General features: G+C 38.4%; 1 protein-coding gene across 1 annotated transcript in view; it reads left to right on the forward strand.

The window, feature by feature from the left end:
* Positions 1–5,786, forward strand: part of SEMA3C (semaphorin 3C) — a 123,510-nt gene extending 117,724 nt beyond the window's left edge. The window contains exon 18 of the mRNA XM_068400638.1: positions 1,882–5,786. Within this exon, the coding sequence (XP_068256739.1) occupies positions 1,882–2,295 (414 nt within the window). The 3' untranslated portion in view covers positions 2,296–5,786. The remainder of the gene's footprint in view (positions 1–1,881) is intronic.
* The last annotated feature ends 7,245 nt before the right edge of the window (positions 5,787–13,031 follow it).

The raw sequence follows: 13,031 nt of genomic DNA on the forward strand, positions 1-13,031 counted from the left end.
CCAGAGCAGGCGAGGGAGCGTTTGTGTTTTCATCAGGCAGCCTGGCTACAGTGAAGCTGGAGAATTTGAGTGGATGCAGGACAGTGACCAGCATTTTACTCATATAAATAAAGGCAAACTCTTCAGTATAGCTGGGACTTCACTCCTCAGCCCCAGGGATTTCTATCGGACTAGAACACCTTTCAGAAAATTCCTGTCAGCCCCTAAAGTCAGGGAAACTAGTTAACGAATTTTCCCTTAGCACCTTACTAATTGCAAACTGAAGGTTTGCAGCACTCAGGACTTCTTGATCTGAGGAAATATGCATAAAAGCAATAACCTGTATGAAGTTCAGGAAGAAGTCAGCACGCAGTAGCCCTTCTGTGCTATTGAAGAGATAAAAGGCAAAAGTGGGAGAAATGTTAAAGGTTTCTTTAGCAAGAGACTAGTCCAGGCTAAGAACACGTATTGACAAAAGCATTTCCCCACCGTGGTGCAATCACATTTTCCATTACTGCACTCTCTAAGGCTCTCAAGTTTCAGCACTGTAATATACAGTATGATTGTTTATGGGGAATGTGCCTTCCTTAAGTAATATAAAAGGGGAAAAAATCCATTTCAAATCCAAGGCAGTTACTATATGAATAAAAAGGAATATATTTCGAAAGGAAATATTGAGTAATATGGTGTCTCTTGATAGATTATAAATACTGAAAAGCATTATTCTCATATCAGGCCATTTTCCAAAATCAGAGAGGACTTATAAGCCTTTCACAGAGTCTTTCATGCTGTTTTTCTCATGTACTCTTCAAAGACTCAAACCGTCTCCTAGCAATCTAGGTGCAATTCTTTAACCCTTTGCTTCAGTGGAATATCTCCCTTTTTTGTTCTTAACTGTATTAGAATCATGCAATTTTAAATAACAACAGACAAACTAAAGCAATCAAAGGGTTAACTACATTTCCAGCTCTCAGCTCTCTGAAAATCTTAGTCCCACAGTGTCTACAAAAGTTTGCAATAGCAGAATACCGTAATAAATAAATGAATAACCGTGAGAACCAGGTATAATGTGAAGTGCAGTGGCAAAATAGAAAAATCATTCATAAAAATACCAGCACTGGTATTCTTTCGTAATGGGTTAAATCAGCGATTTTTACTTCACAGCTGATATGCAAAGGGACAAGTGCACAGTCATTTATAATCAGATGATAACTCAGCAAGCTGTGGTAACTTGCTTCCTTCAGATGATGTGACCATCTCCTGAGACTGTCCAGAGTCTGAAGCCAGAAAGGAAACAGGAGAGTAGTAAATTGCTCTTGGTTTCCAATGAGACAAGTCCCAGCTGAGGCCACTGCAATGAAAACTTTTACGCCAGGCTATAGACTCTGCAGTGTAGACAGAGTTCTTCAGAAGTTAGCCTCAGGAACCTGCTCAAAGTCAAAATATTTAACGAGAAGCCACCTTGTGTTCCATGACAGATCAACCCCCAGTTCTGCACCTTTCTTCCATCTAGTCTCAGAGTCAATCTCTGATGTTGGAAAAGACATTCTCTGGGGTGTAACTCTGGGAAATAAAAGTTCATTTCCTCAGCTCTGCTGTTTGAACATTATGAAAACTCTTCTTTCATGTAGTCTCCAGATTTGCATCTTTGCCTTCATCCTGATCAAATCTATTGTAACATAATGAATATTGAAGTCATTTTCTTTAGCGACACTTACCTACCTTGAGGTAAATTCTCTCCTAATGGTAGCAATAACAGTGGTCTCTGGGACCTTTAATAAAGCAAAATATAGTGCCTTTAAGAAAGAAGGAGGTGTTTGAAGTGAGACTCACCAAGAGGTCCACTACTGTGTTGTTCCATAACATTCCCTAAAAAGTGCCTTATGCCTTTCTGCCCTTTAGGTCAAGCTAAATGAGAGGATCATAGCTACTGAGCAAGGACTCCTCATTCGCTCTGTCCAAGACAGCGACCGGGGGCTTTACCACTGCATTGCAACAGAGAACAGCTTCAAGCAGACCTTAGCAAAGATCAATTTCAAAGTGTTGGATCCAGAGATGGTGGCCTACATGACTGACAAGTGGTCCCCTTGGACCTGGGCCAGCTCGGTGCGAGCACTGCAGTTCCACCCAAAGGACTTTGTGGGAGCTTTCAGCCACTCAGAAATGCAGATGATTAACCAGTACTGCAAAGACAGTAGACAGCAAGGTCAGCAGAGGGAAGAATCCCAGAAGATGAGAGGGGACTACAGCAAACTAAAGGCCCTTATCAATAGCAGGAAAAGTAGAAATAGAAGGAATCAATTACCTGGGTCTTAATTTTATTTTGTATTAACACCTATCTTTGTCCTCACTGTAGGGGGCTTATATTTGTCTATTGAGAACAAATTTGAGCAAATCTGATAAAAAATTAAATGAAAATCCAACAAGCCTCATAAAAGATCCTTCTCCCAATAAAATGCAGTGTAACTTAACTAAAGAAAATAATTCAGAGCATTTTCTTTCCTAGATGCTTACTGACACTAGGTTGGGCTCTGTCCTAGAAGCAGAACTGGGTATTCATCTTAAACCAGATTCACCTTTAATATCTCAGTATTTAATTACAGTTGAATAGCAAGCTTTACAAAATCAATACATTATCTTGCAACTCTGGAACTGTACCACCCAGACTGGTGGTGAAAGAATCTGGGTTAAGATGCATGCTCAAAGCAGGATGGTACTAAGATTTCCTTGCACTGCAGAACATGAGTTTCTTGTTTACGGTTCAATATTGGGTTTACAGCTTTCACTCATTGTTCAAATCATGTGGATGCATGCTGATAGGAAGCAAGTAAAGTATAGTAGAAATGTTTCATTCATTCACAGGTCAAATGAAGGAACAAGTAGAAGAAAAACAAAAAAGATTTATACTTTATGAGAGGAAACACTGATTATTGTGCATAGTATGAGTTGTAATAAATTCATGAGTTCTGGAATGTAACTTAAAATATCTCTGCTCATATTGATTTTTATTAAATAAGGTGTCCTATAACACTACATAGCTTTATAAGTGGCACAAAACTAACATGAGAATGTTCATTATACAATTTTGAAAAACACCTAAGTGACTTAGGTTTTTTAGCTATTTTTCAAAGAATTATACTCCAATTTTTTTCAAAGGACAGAATGTAGGTATCCTGTATACTGTTTACTCAGAAATGAAAAACATAGATTATCTTTAATCTGTTCCATGATTAAAATGGAGCTGCTCTGCAATATGGAAACAAGTCATGAGTGTCTCTGAAAATTCAAAAAAAATTTTTTTTCAACTCTTTTCTCCAAGTTGCAAATATTTTAAGTAGAATTTTAAATTACACCATTTCCATTTTCCAGTCTTTGTACCCTTTTTCTTTTCAATGTTATTTTCATTATTTCCTCTTATTTTCAGTTTGCTGCTGAAAAGATCAGGAAAAGAAAAAAAAAAGCATGAGGGAAAAATAAAACTGAAAAATGGGTTTGGGTCAAAAACCAAAATGTGTAACAACTTGAGAGGCATGTTTAAACAGAAATATTTTTCTTTAAGAAGCAGCAAGTCTAATGAAATATGTTTAGTTGAAAATTGGGTTAATGTGCATCAAGCCATGCTGGGAAAAACTATCACGGGTGGTTTTTTTGAGCAACGTTAATGCCAAAAAATATGGACAAATCTTCCTCATTTTACTATGTAAGAGTGTTTTGGAAGCCACTGGGTCTGTTCAAAAGAGAGAGATAACAGGGATTAAAAATGTATGAGTACCTTAGAAAAAACTGTGGTCTATTCCATGATATTTTATGATAGTATACAAAACTAACGTTCAGCTCAAAATTGAGCTGTGTTCAGATGAAAAAAAAAAAAGAGGAGGTAGATTTCTGGAAAAAAAATTGAATTAAAATAATTTCTGAACCCAGAGAAGATAAGAAAAAATATTTTTTAAAAGTTGTTAGTTCCAGCCAGTAACAGATGGGTATGATATTTTAAAACATAGTTTTAAACATTTTAGTGGGTCTTTGTTGAAACTCTTTGGGCATTATTTTAATTTTGTTTCTATTAGAATACTCTGGGAGTAACTCTACAGGGCGTAGGAGAAGATCTCTGGGTTTGTGCCAGTGTGAATGAAGATCTAGTGCAATGGAGGTAACTCTGGTATTTACCTGGTATCAGTTAGATGTGTCACTTTATCACCACCTGATGCAGAATAGCTGGGAAACTGGCCCTGATTGATCAAACCACTTAAACACTAAGTCCCTTTGATACTGGTGGGAGCTCTTTGAATTTAATTTGTGTACTTACTGCTTGCTTCAGAGGGGATGGCAATGCCAGGCTGCTCATATATTGCCATCTGGTTAAGTGCTTTCCTTAATCAAGGCCTAAATGCATATTTATGCAATATGTAGCCACTAGTATCTAAGGTCCTTCTTATGGAAACCATTGGGAAGCTTTCTCTTTGACTTCCGTGAGCCTGGATCTGACCCCAAGAGCTGGCAAAGCAGACTCTGGAGAAAAAAAAAAAAAAAGAAAAAGAAAATCAGATGGGTAGGGGAAAATTTTTTATTTTTTTTTCCCCAGATGACTTTCAGTGCAGCAAACTACTTTTTTTTTCTGAGGATGACTGACTTCTAAAGTGTGTAAGTGACAAACCAAAAATTGAGTGCCACAGAATAGAACTACCTCCTGGAATGACATTAGTGCATATACTCGTTATGCTGCCATGCTCTTCTTATTTCCCCAGCAGATTCACTGCAGAGTTAGTGTGATGTTAATGTCTATTGTGAGGATCATAATTGCTTCCAGATGGAATACAGTGATTAATAGGTATTTAAGGGTACAATTTACCCTTTAAGTGGTTAGGTACAGTGATATTTTAATAGGCCACCATTAGGCCACAGAAATTATAGTTACACTGTTTTCTAATAGAATATTGGCAATAAGGGATTCCGTTAAAACAATCAGCATAGCTCAGAGTTTCATATGATTATAAAATAATATTTTTAAAGCTGCTTCGTATACCATTATTATGGTATGACTGTTTAAGGGATTATACTTAAACTAACATTTTTCCTGCTGCATGAAAACTTCAGCATATATATAATAAGCTTCTGTCAGTGCATAACCGGTCCAAGCTTCCACGCTTTAGTAGCCTTCCCCCATGTACAGAGTAGTCAGGAGCCAGATGCTCAGCTGATATAAACTAATGTAACTTCCTTGATGCCCATTTAGCTACTGTGGTTTATACCAGCTGGGTGTTTGGCCCTGAATGTACAGACTAGACAAACTGCAATTTTTATTTGTTTAAAGTAGTCCCTCTACTGTAGGTAACACCAAAACTTAAGACTGTAATATTGTTTGTGCTATTTAATACTTCCTATTTTGAGGATTACTAAATAATGTATATAATTTTATTCCTTAAAAAATACAAAAGCAAAATGACTTCTAGGCATAACTTCACCAACTGTAAAGATATGTTCTCTGCTAAGAACTTCACCGTGTACTGATATTTTTTTTGGCTATTTTTATTTTGTGTAGTTTGTAAAGTTTGCTGAAATCTTGACCTAACAATGTGTTCTTTGCAATTGTTGTTACTGTAGATATGCGTGTTTTATTAAGAAAATCTTGTTTTTAAAAGTGTAGGTATGTGTATAAGTTCCTAGCATGATGAAACTGTCATTACAGTGAATATGCATTACATAGTGTGTAAGAAAGAACAAAATGTAGTTTAACATAGTGCTATTTAATTGAATATCTAAAATACTATTTGCCTGACAAAATAAAGTGTGTTGCAACAACTTAAAAATTTTATGGTTTTCTCCTTTATAGATGTGTGTTAAAAATAAGGAACTTTATTTTTGATCTGAAAAGCAATCCCATAGATTTTCTTAAAGAAGTCCAAGAAAATACTCGGGAGCATCAGGTATTGCAGCTGATCAGCTTTGAACCCTGCTCTAGGCTGAACACCCAGTCACAGAGATTTCCAGGAATTCATAAGGAGTCAGAGACTAATTCTTTCAGAAATTATCCCATGTAAAGACCTTGCATATAAGCAGGTTAACATTTATTCATTGTCAAAAAAAAAAAAAAAAAAAAAAAGAAGAAAAATTAGTTTCCTACTAGAAGTACAAAGTCAATCAGAAATGTCTGACTGAAAAAGGGGAGTGAAGTGTAAATGCTTTCTGCTTTTATTCCTCTGAGAAAAGAAAAAAACACTAAAAAAAAACCCAAACAAAAAACCAAGCACATTCTGTGAAATCCTGCCTATGAAACGAATTGTGTTGTTCAGGTTTTTCTTTCAGCTGGGACTCAAGACAGTCTCCAAGCAGCTCTGCAGGGGAGACAGCTCTCTCCCATTTCTTGGCTTGTCCTTGGAGTGAAATAACCTGCCTGACACCTACAGTATGCTCCTTTTTCTGGCATCTATCATCCAAGCAGTGTTGTTATTGCTCTTCTTATCATCTGTTTTTCCAGATGGGTCTTAGCAAGAAAGCATAGGGCCTCCTCAGTTCTTTGGGATAATAATTAAAAATTAAATGTTACAAATACTGACCTTCACAACAAGGTTCTGGATCGTTAAACTCGGATTTTGATTTCCCAGATAGATAGGCTCCTGCAAGGCTTTGTGAGGTGTGAGTGGATAAGATTACCTCACTCCAGGATTTCCGTACTGGCTGGTTCCTAGATGTGCTGACACTGGATAGTTACCTGCTCAGCACTCAGGACAATTTGGGTCGGAAGCTGAGGTTTCAAGCACTCCCACATGCTGTAGGAAATGTTTGGATTAGGCTCCAAAAGAAGCTGGGCTTTTATAGAGTTTTACACTCTGAGAAACCTTTCCCAGATCTCATCCTCTGTCTTGATATCCTACTCAGTTGTCTTTTGCTGATCTTCTCCCCCTTCTCTTTTTTTTTCCCCCTTCTGCAGGGTTACAGCATGGTTCAACACCTATTGCTTTGATTCCTTAGCTCTGAGCAGTGGCAAAACAAGACATGGGACTCCTCAGGACGTCAAATACGAGATCTTCAAAGACCTGAGCTTTCTCCTTTGTCTTTCAAATGTCAGTTGGAATTTTACTTTATTCTTTCCATCTGGGAGCTACTGCTTTTTCTGAGGTGATAAGACCTTTCTAACATCTCTCTTCAGCAGAAAGCAGGATGCAAAACTCCCACACCTACAGTCTGTTGCAATGCATGTGCCCATGCAGGGTCCCTACAGGACAGAGCAGTGTCAAGTGCAGCCTCCTCTATATATTGCTAATGGGATGGCTCCTGGTGCTGTAGGTGCTTGTTGCCCCTGGAATTAATTGTTGCCCCCAGAATTAAGTCATCAGCTGTAATTCTGTGGGGCAGGCCATAAAAGCTGGTTGAGGCATTGTGACTTTTGCCTAAAGCAATAGTCTAGGTCTCAGGAGACCAATCCTTCTTTACCCTTTGCACTGCAGCTGGCTTGCTAAGCCCTTTTCCTGCACCCCAAGGTGGTCTGGGGAGAAGTGACTTCATGTGATATGAGCCCAAGTAAAACTACGCACAGATACTCACCAGCAGGTTCCAGATAGATACATGCTTACATACAACTACCTGCATACAGAGGAGTTTTTCTTTTCATACAGTATTTGCTGATCCATTTAGCTTCCTTTAACATTAATGTATGTCTTTTTCCTGTTTCAACATGGGCAGAATCAGACCTCAGGGTCCCAAGACATCAACAGTTTGTGGGTAGAGCAGTTACCATCTCTGAGAGCATTTTAAAAGACAAATAATTTGTTGACAAAATCCCTTTCTTCTAATTGCTTGCCTTTCTAACTTACCTTCTGCACTATCTTAACAAGAATTCCCTTTTAGTATCAGGAGACTAGCACAGTGTAAGAAAGAAAAAATGTGCTGTCATTTAACACATCTAAATGTAAACTAAAGGCCAAGATTTAAAGATGCTTTGGCATTCTGAACGCTCCAAGATGCAAGTTCAACACAGCTGGCTCAGCAGCCAACGAATAATTACTTTACAGTGATACCATCCTGTATCCCAGGACTCATTATTGGATTCTATATACAGCTTTACAGAGCAAACAGCGTTTTTGTATTCTTAGCACTGTATCAGCTTCATTACTCCTGATTTGAATGCCAGCCTTATAAACGAACACAAATGTTTGCTGAGCTCCACACTCAAGACAGTTTAAGCCAAAGGATTTCAAAATATCCAACATTTTAAAAAGCCCAAAAACTTTTTCAAAGGATTTTAGGAAAAACAAATTAAAAAATGGCCAGTATTGTTGTCCGTGGGAAATGAGAGTCAATAAGAAAGACTGTTTCCTAGCTGAGCAACTTGTACAGCAACATGTAGCATGGGGAAAGCATAAGAAAAATACATTTACTTAACCTTAGGTTCACAGCTCTTTTGGATAGTTGTTGTTCCTTGGCTCGTTGCGGTAGTTCTTTTTCCAGTATCTGCTCCCTGCCTCCGTTTCAAAGGTCCCTAAGAGACGTAGGATTTATACTTGCTTTCAAGGTGACATCTTATGACATGATGTCCGGGGCATCCTTTCAGGCCTTTTGTCTAATAAGACCTCAGTAAAAATAGTGTTACACGTAGTATTATCTATGATATCTGCCTAAATTGTTTCAGAAATTGATAGAATATTTGGAAAAAAACCTTACAACATTGTAAAGACTTTGCTCAAAATGACAGACAGAAAGGAACAGGACTCCAGAAAAAAACAGAGCAATGCAACACACCATGGTCCTTACATGAACACTGTGAACAGTGACTTGTTACTGCATGTTGTTATATGATGGAAAAATATGATTCTTTCAGCCTTGAAGGTCCAATTCTTCCACAAATCAAAGCTCACCAAGATTAATGTCCTTTCACTGCTCACAACAAGGATTCAGTTGGGCCCCTTCAAGAGCTTTTACGCTCCCTTCAATTTTTGTTAAAAATTCAATCATTTCCTCTTTCAAAAGCTCTTCTTCCTTTAGGGTTCTACTCCTTTTCTGTATGGACTCTTCTTTATTCCCTTTCCTTTCCTCAGCTGAACTCAGCCTAGTAGTCCCAGAGGGGCTACTGTAATTTAGCTGTTTTAATTAGAAACCCCATTCACTCCAATACTCTGAAATATATTACCTATTATAATCCTCAATGCCACACATTATTGGCTTCATCAAGCTTATCTGCTTCATAGTTAACAAACAAAATATAAAGAAGTACTTCTGAGATGCTTGCAGCCTTTTAAGCTTAAGAACAAACATCAGAACCAGACTACTTAGTTGAATGTATATGTTCACACTCAGAAGACATTTGGGTAATATTTTGTTCTGTTTTTTTCAGCACTCTATTCATATTGCAGACTATTCTTTATTTCATGCCTGACAATACAGGTACCCTACCTCAAGGATTTTGTTTTGAGGAATTTGAGGTAAAGGAAGGAAAGAAAAAATATCAATAGATTATATTATACAGATCTATTTTGAAAGATTGCCAGTCACAAATATATTCAGTTAAATTACCTGTAGGAGAAATTATTTTGTAACTCAGAAAGGTAAATAAAAGATTTAGTCCAAGCTCTCCAAAACAATGAGTACAAAAATATGTTCCTAAGACTGTTTTCTTTGGGGGGAAAGATAAAAGGCCGTGGCCATGGAAGGGAAAGATCACCTTTATTATCACAGCAACAAATCCAGATGACTCCTTCACATATATGGAACAAAAGGAGCTCGCAAATTTTCTTCCCTTTCTAAGATTTCTAAGGATTAGAAAGATTTATGATATTTACCTATTATTACGGATTTGTCCTAGGTATGAATCTGTTCTGTGCTGTGTCCTCCACCTAATGATGTCTGGAGCTGTCTACCAGAAAATGGTTAAAGCAGAGAATAGCATGCCTGGTGGATTATCCAGGGCTCCAGAAGCAGGCAATAATGCTTGCTGCCATTTGGTAACCACCTGGCCCTCTGGAGCATGCTAGTCGTCTCCCAACAAGGGGGCTGTTGTGGTGTGGTACACGCTGGCCAAGGAGCCCTAAATGGAGTTAGAGACAGTTCATTTTCTAGTGTTGCTGGAGATCAGTTAGAGATTAACAAAGAAAGAATTGCCTTGCCAGTTTATTCGTTCCTGTCAAGAAGGCAAGCTGTTATTTTGAAAGGAACTAATGACACGATGGCGAAAACCATTTAAGCTGAACAGAAACTTCCCCTGCATCCTCCAGCCAACTGTAAAGTCAGCCAGGAGAAATCTTGGAAAGGGCACAAGTCTTCCTGCGTTGAGAGCACTCAGGTTTGGATGCCAAGAATAAATCTCACTCTGAGGGAAACCTCTGAAGTAACTGCTGCTGACTGAGCTGTTGCTGGCTGTGAAGGCAGAGCTGAGTGTGGCAGGCAGTGTTATGCCATACCAGATGCTGCATCCCCCCGGCCCCATTTACACCAGATTTTGCCTTGTCAGTGTGGGAAGAGAAGGAGATGGTGCAGCCCCCCTTCCTTTGCCTCAGACTGGCAACTCTGGGCTGCTCCTTTGGTTCACTCCAGCTACTCTATGCTGTCCTAGAAAGCTGAAACAGTCATAAACGCCATTTAACTGGTTGATTAAGTCAGTTTACAGCTGCTTTTCATCACCAGAAGTTTGCAAAGCAACCATTGGGTCTAGGCCATTATTTTAAGTCCCTTTACCAGAACAAAGCACTACGTTGCACAAAGACAGCTTTGGGGCTTATCAGCATCCTGAAGAAGGACTCAGTGCTGGGAAGGTTGGTGCAATAACCAGAAAAGTTCTGATTTGCAAATAATGCTTGGTAGTGACCTCTTTCAGCTGTAAGATGGGAGAATAGTTTCTGTAATGCTTTCTGCATGCTGCACACCTGTATTTCACTAAACAAGACAGTCCTTAGGATGCATCATAGCTTGAACTTGAAATTTAGCTACTGGAAAAGAGCAGGAAATATATAATTCATGAAAGAACCAGAATTCAAGTCAAGACAGTTCACGCTAGATTATCCTGAGTCTTGAGCAATGTCATAAATTCCTTGGCTAACTCACGCATCATCTAGCAATTCCCATCCCCAGCTCCTAGGAAAGATCCAGCAAGTATTTCCTTGAAGACATATTAAATTGCAGCCCAGTCCAATGTACTCCCTTTCTCGTTTTCTTAAGCCAGGTTCCTAGTGAAAACTCCTACTGACATTAGTTACTCAGCTTAGATGACTGAGGGCTGAATAAGGCCTGAGGGATTTGGCTTTCTGAGAATCATGCTCAGACTCCTTTTTCCTGTGTCCAGGGTCTTCTGCATTTGGAATCTTTCTCACCACCTGAGCATGGGTGCTCTACATCCTCTCTTCATCAATTCATTCCAAGTCACTGAGAACACTTTATTTTCTGTGTTATTTATTTTAGGTTACTACGGCCATAGTAACCGTATACAAAGTCAAGATATCACAAACACAAAGTAATGAGAAATTGTTCAGAAGGTATATTTAAAAGAAATAAGTAACCAAAGAAAAATGGGCTTAGTAGTATTTAAAAAAAATCAAAACCAAAATCAGCATTAAATAATCCCCTACAGATTCTTACATTATGCAGTAAAATAGAAATTAAAATGCACCCTGCTGTAGATTTTATTTGACAAATCTCAGTCATAACTGTGACAATTTTACTCCTCTCCATCATCTCCGTACCCCGAACCACTCGTGCCCCCAAATAAGTGGATTATTTCCTCACACTGAGTGATAAGTAAGATGGCTAAACAGTTTCTTCACTGAAGGTTCTCTCATCTAAAGAACCACATTTTTTCCACCAACTGTACCGACACAGTTAATTGCAGGTTTGATGATATGTGACAGTCAGAGCCTGTTTGCTGACTTGAAGTTGCCTTTGAAGTTGGCTAGATGGTGCTAGAATACACTTCTCTGTTGCATTAATGAGCATATGGCTCATATTCTCCTTACTGTTGATCAGAGAATACTTAAAACTTGGCCTTGCAGTGTGTCTCCCCACTTAAAAATTGTAAAATTAGTCAGTTTCTGGACAAGAAACTATTAACAGTGCCTCATTAACTAAGTATTGAGTTGATTTTAAGGATAGAAATTTTTAAAAAAATAGATTTTAAAAATCTTTTCCACTGCCGTAGGGTACAGCTGCTTGGCAATATACCAGTGCTTTGTATCTCTGAAGGTTATTTTGTCTTCCTTGATATACGAATTTGTACCGGTTGTGCAGTTTAATTTTCCTCACTGCCACAAATCTTGGCCCTTGGTCTCCCTAGCTGTCTTTGCAGGGTGGTTCTGTGTTTTTCTTTGTTTGTTTCTTTTTTTTGTAACTCGCTTGGGTCCACCGACTCGAAGAAACATGTGATGTAATTAATATGGGAGAGGTGCAGAGACAGTTGAGCACAGCCTGAATTTATATTTTCATTTGGCTGGTCAGAAAATTGGTTGCGATTCAAAATGAATGTGTCATCCCAGATCTCACACTCTATTCTGTGGACAGCTACACATGCACAGCAACAGCTGAAATGAAAATTAAGTCTCAGAGGATGTTTAACCTCCAATATTTTCAACTTCTCTTATCACCACTGACTCCAATTTGCATGCCGGCCTTTTCACAAAGACGAAAAAAAAAAAGGGTTTTGAACAGCTGAAAAATGAGTTATAACAAATAAATGCAATGTGTACTAATACAGTCCTCATATTCTGTTCATAAGCAAACACTTGCTGGTATTTTATAACTAATGTTGGGAAGATGAGTTGGACCTTTGCTGATATGTGCTAGCTGACTGCTGTAAAGCCTGCAGGAGCAGCAGCGACTTCCAGCAACACAAGAAAGCTGATCACAGCTCAGCCATTGCCCTGAATGTGGTTGCATGTTTGTAAAATAGCAGGAAGTTCCCTTTTCCCTCCAATCTGAAAACTGAAGAAACAAAAAGATTTTTTTTTTTGCAGCCCGTGGGGTGGAGAAAACACAAAAATAAGAGAACTGATAGAGAGAAAACACTTTTCTGTTAAGGTAAATATTGGTGCAGCTGTTTATTGCCCTGTCTACTGAGGCAAACAATAGCTCTATCA

Source organism: Nyctibius grandis, chromosome 5, assembly GCF_013368605.1.
Source record: "Nyctibius grandis isolate bNycGra1 chromosome 5, bNycGra1.pri, whole genome shotgun sequence".
Taxonomy (NCBI): domain Eukaryota; kingdom Metazoa; phylum Chordata; class Aves; order Nyctibiiformes; family Nyctibiidae; genus Nyctibius; species Nyctibius grandis.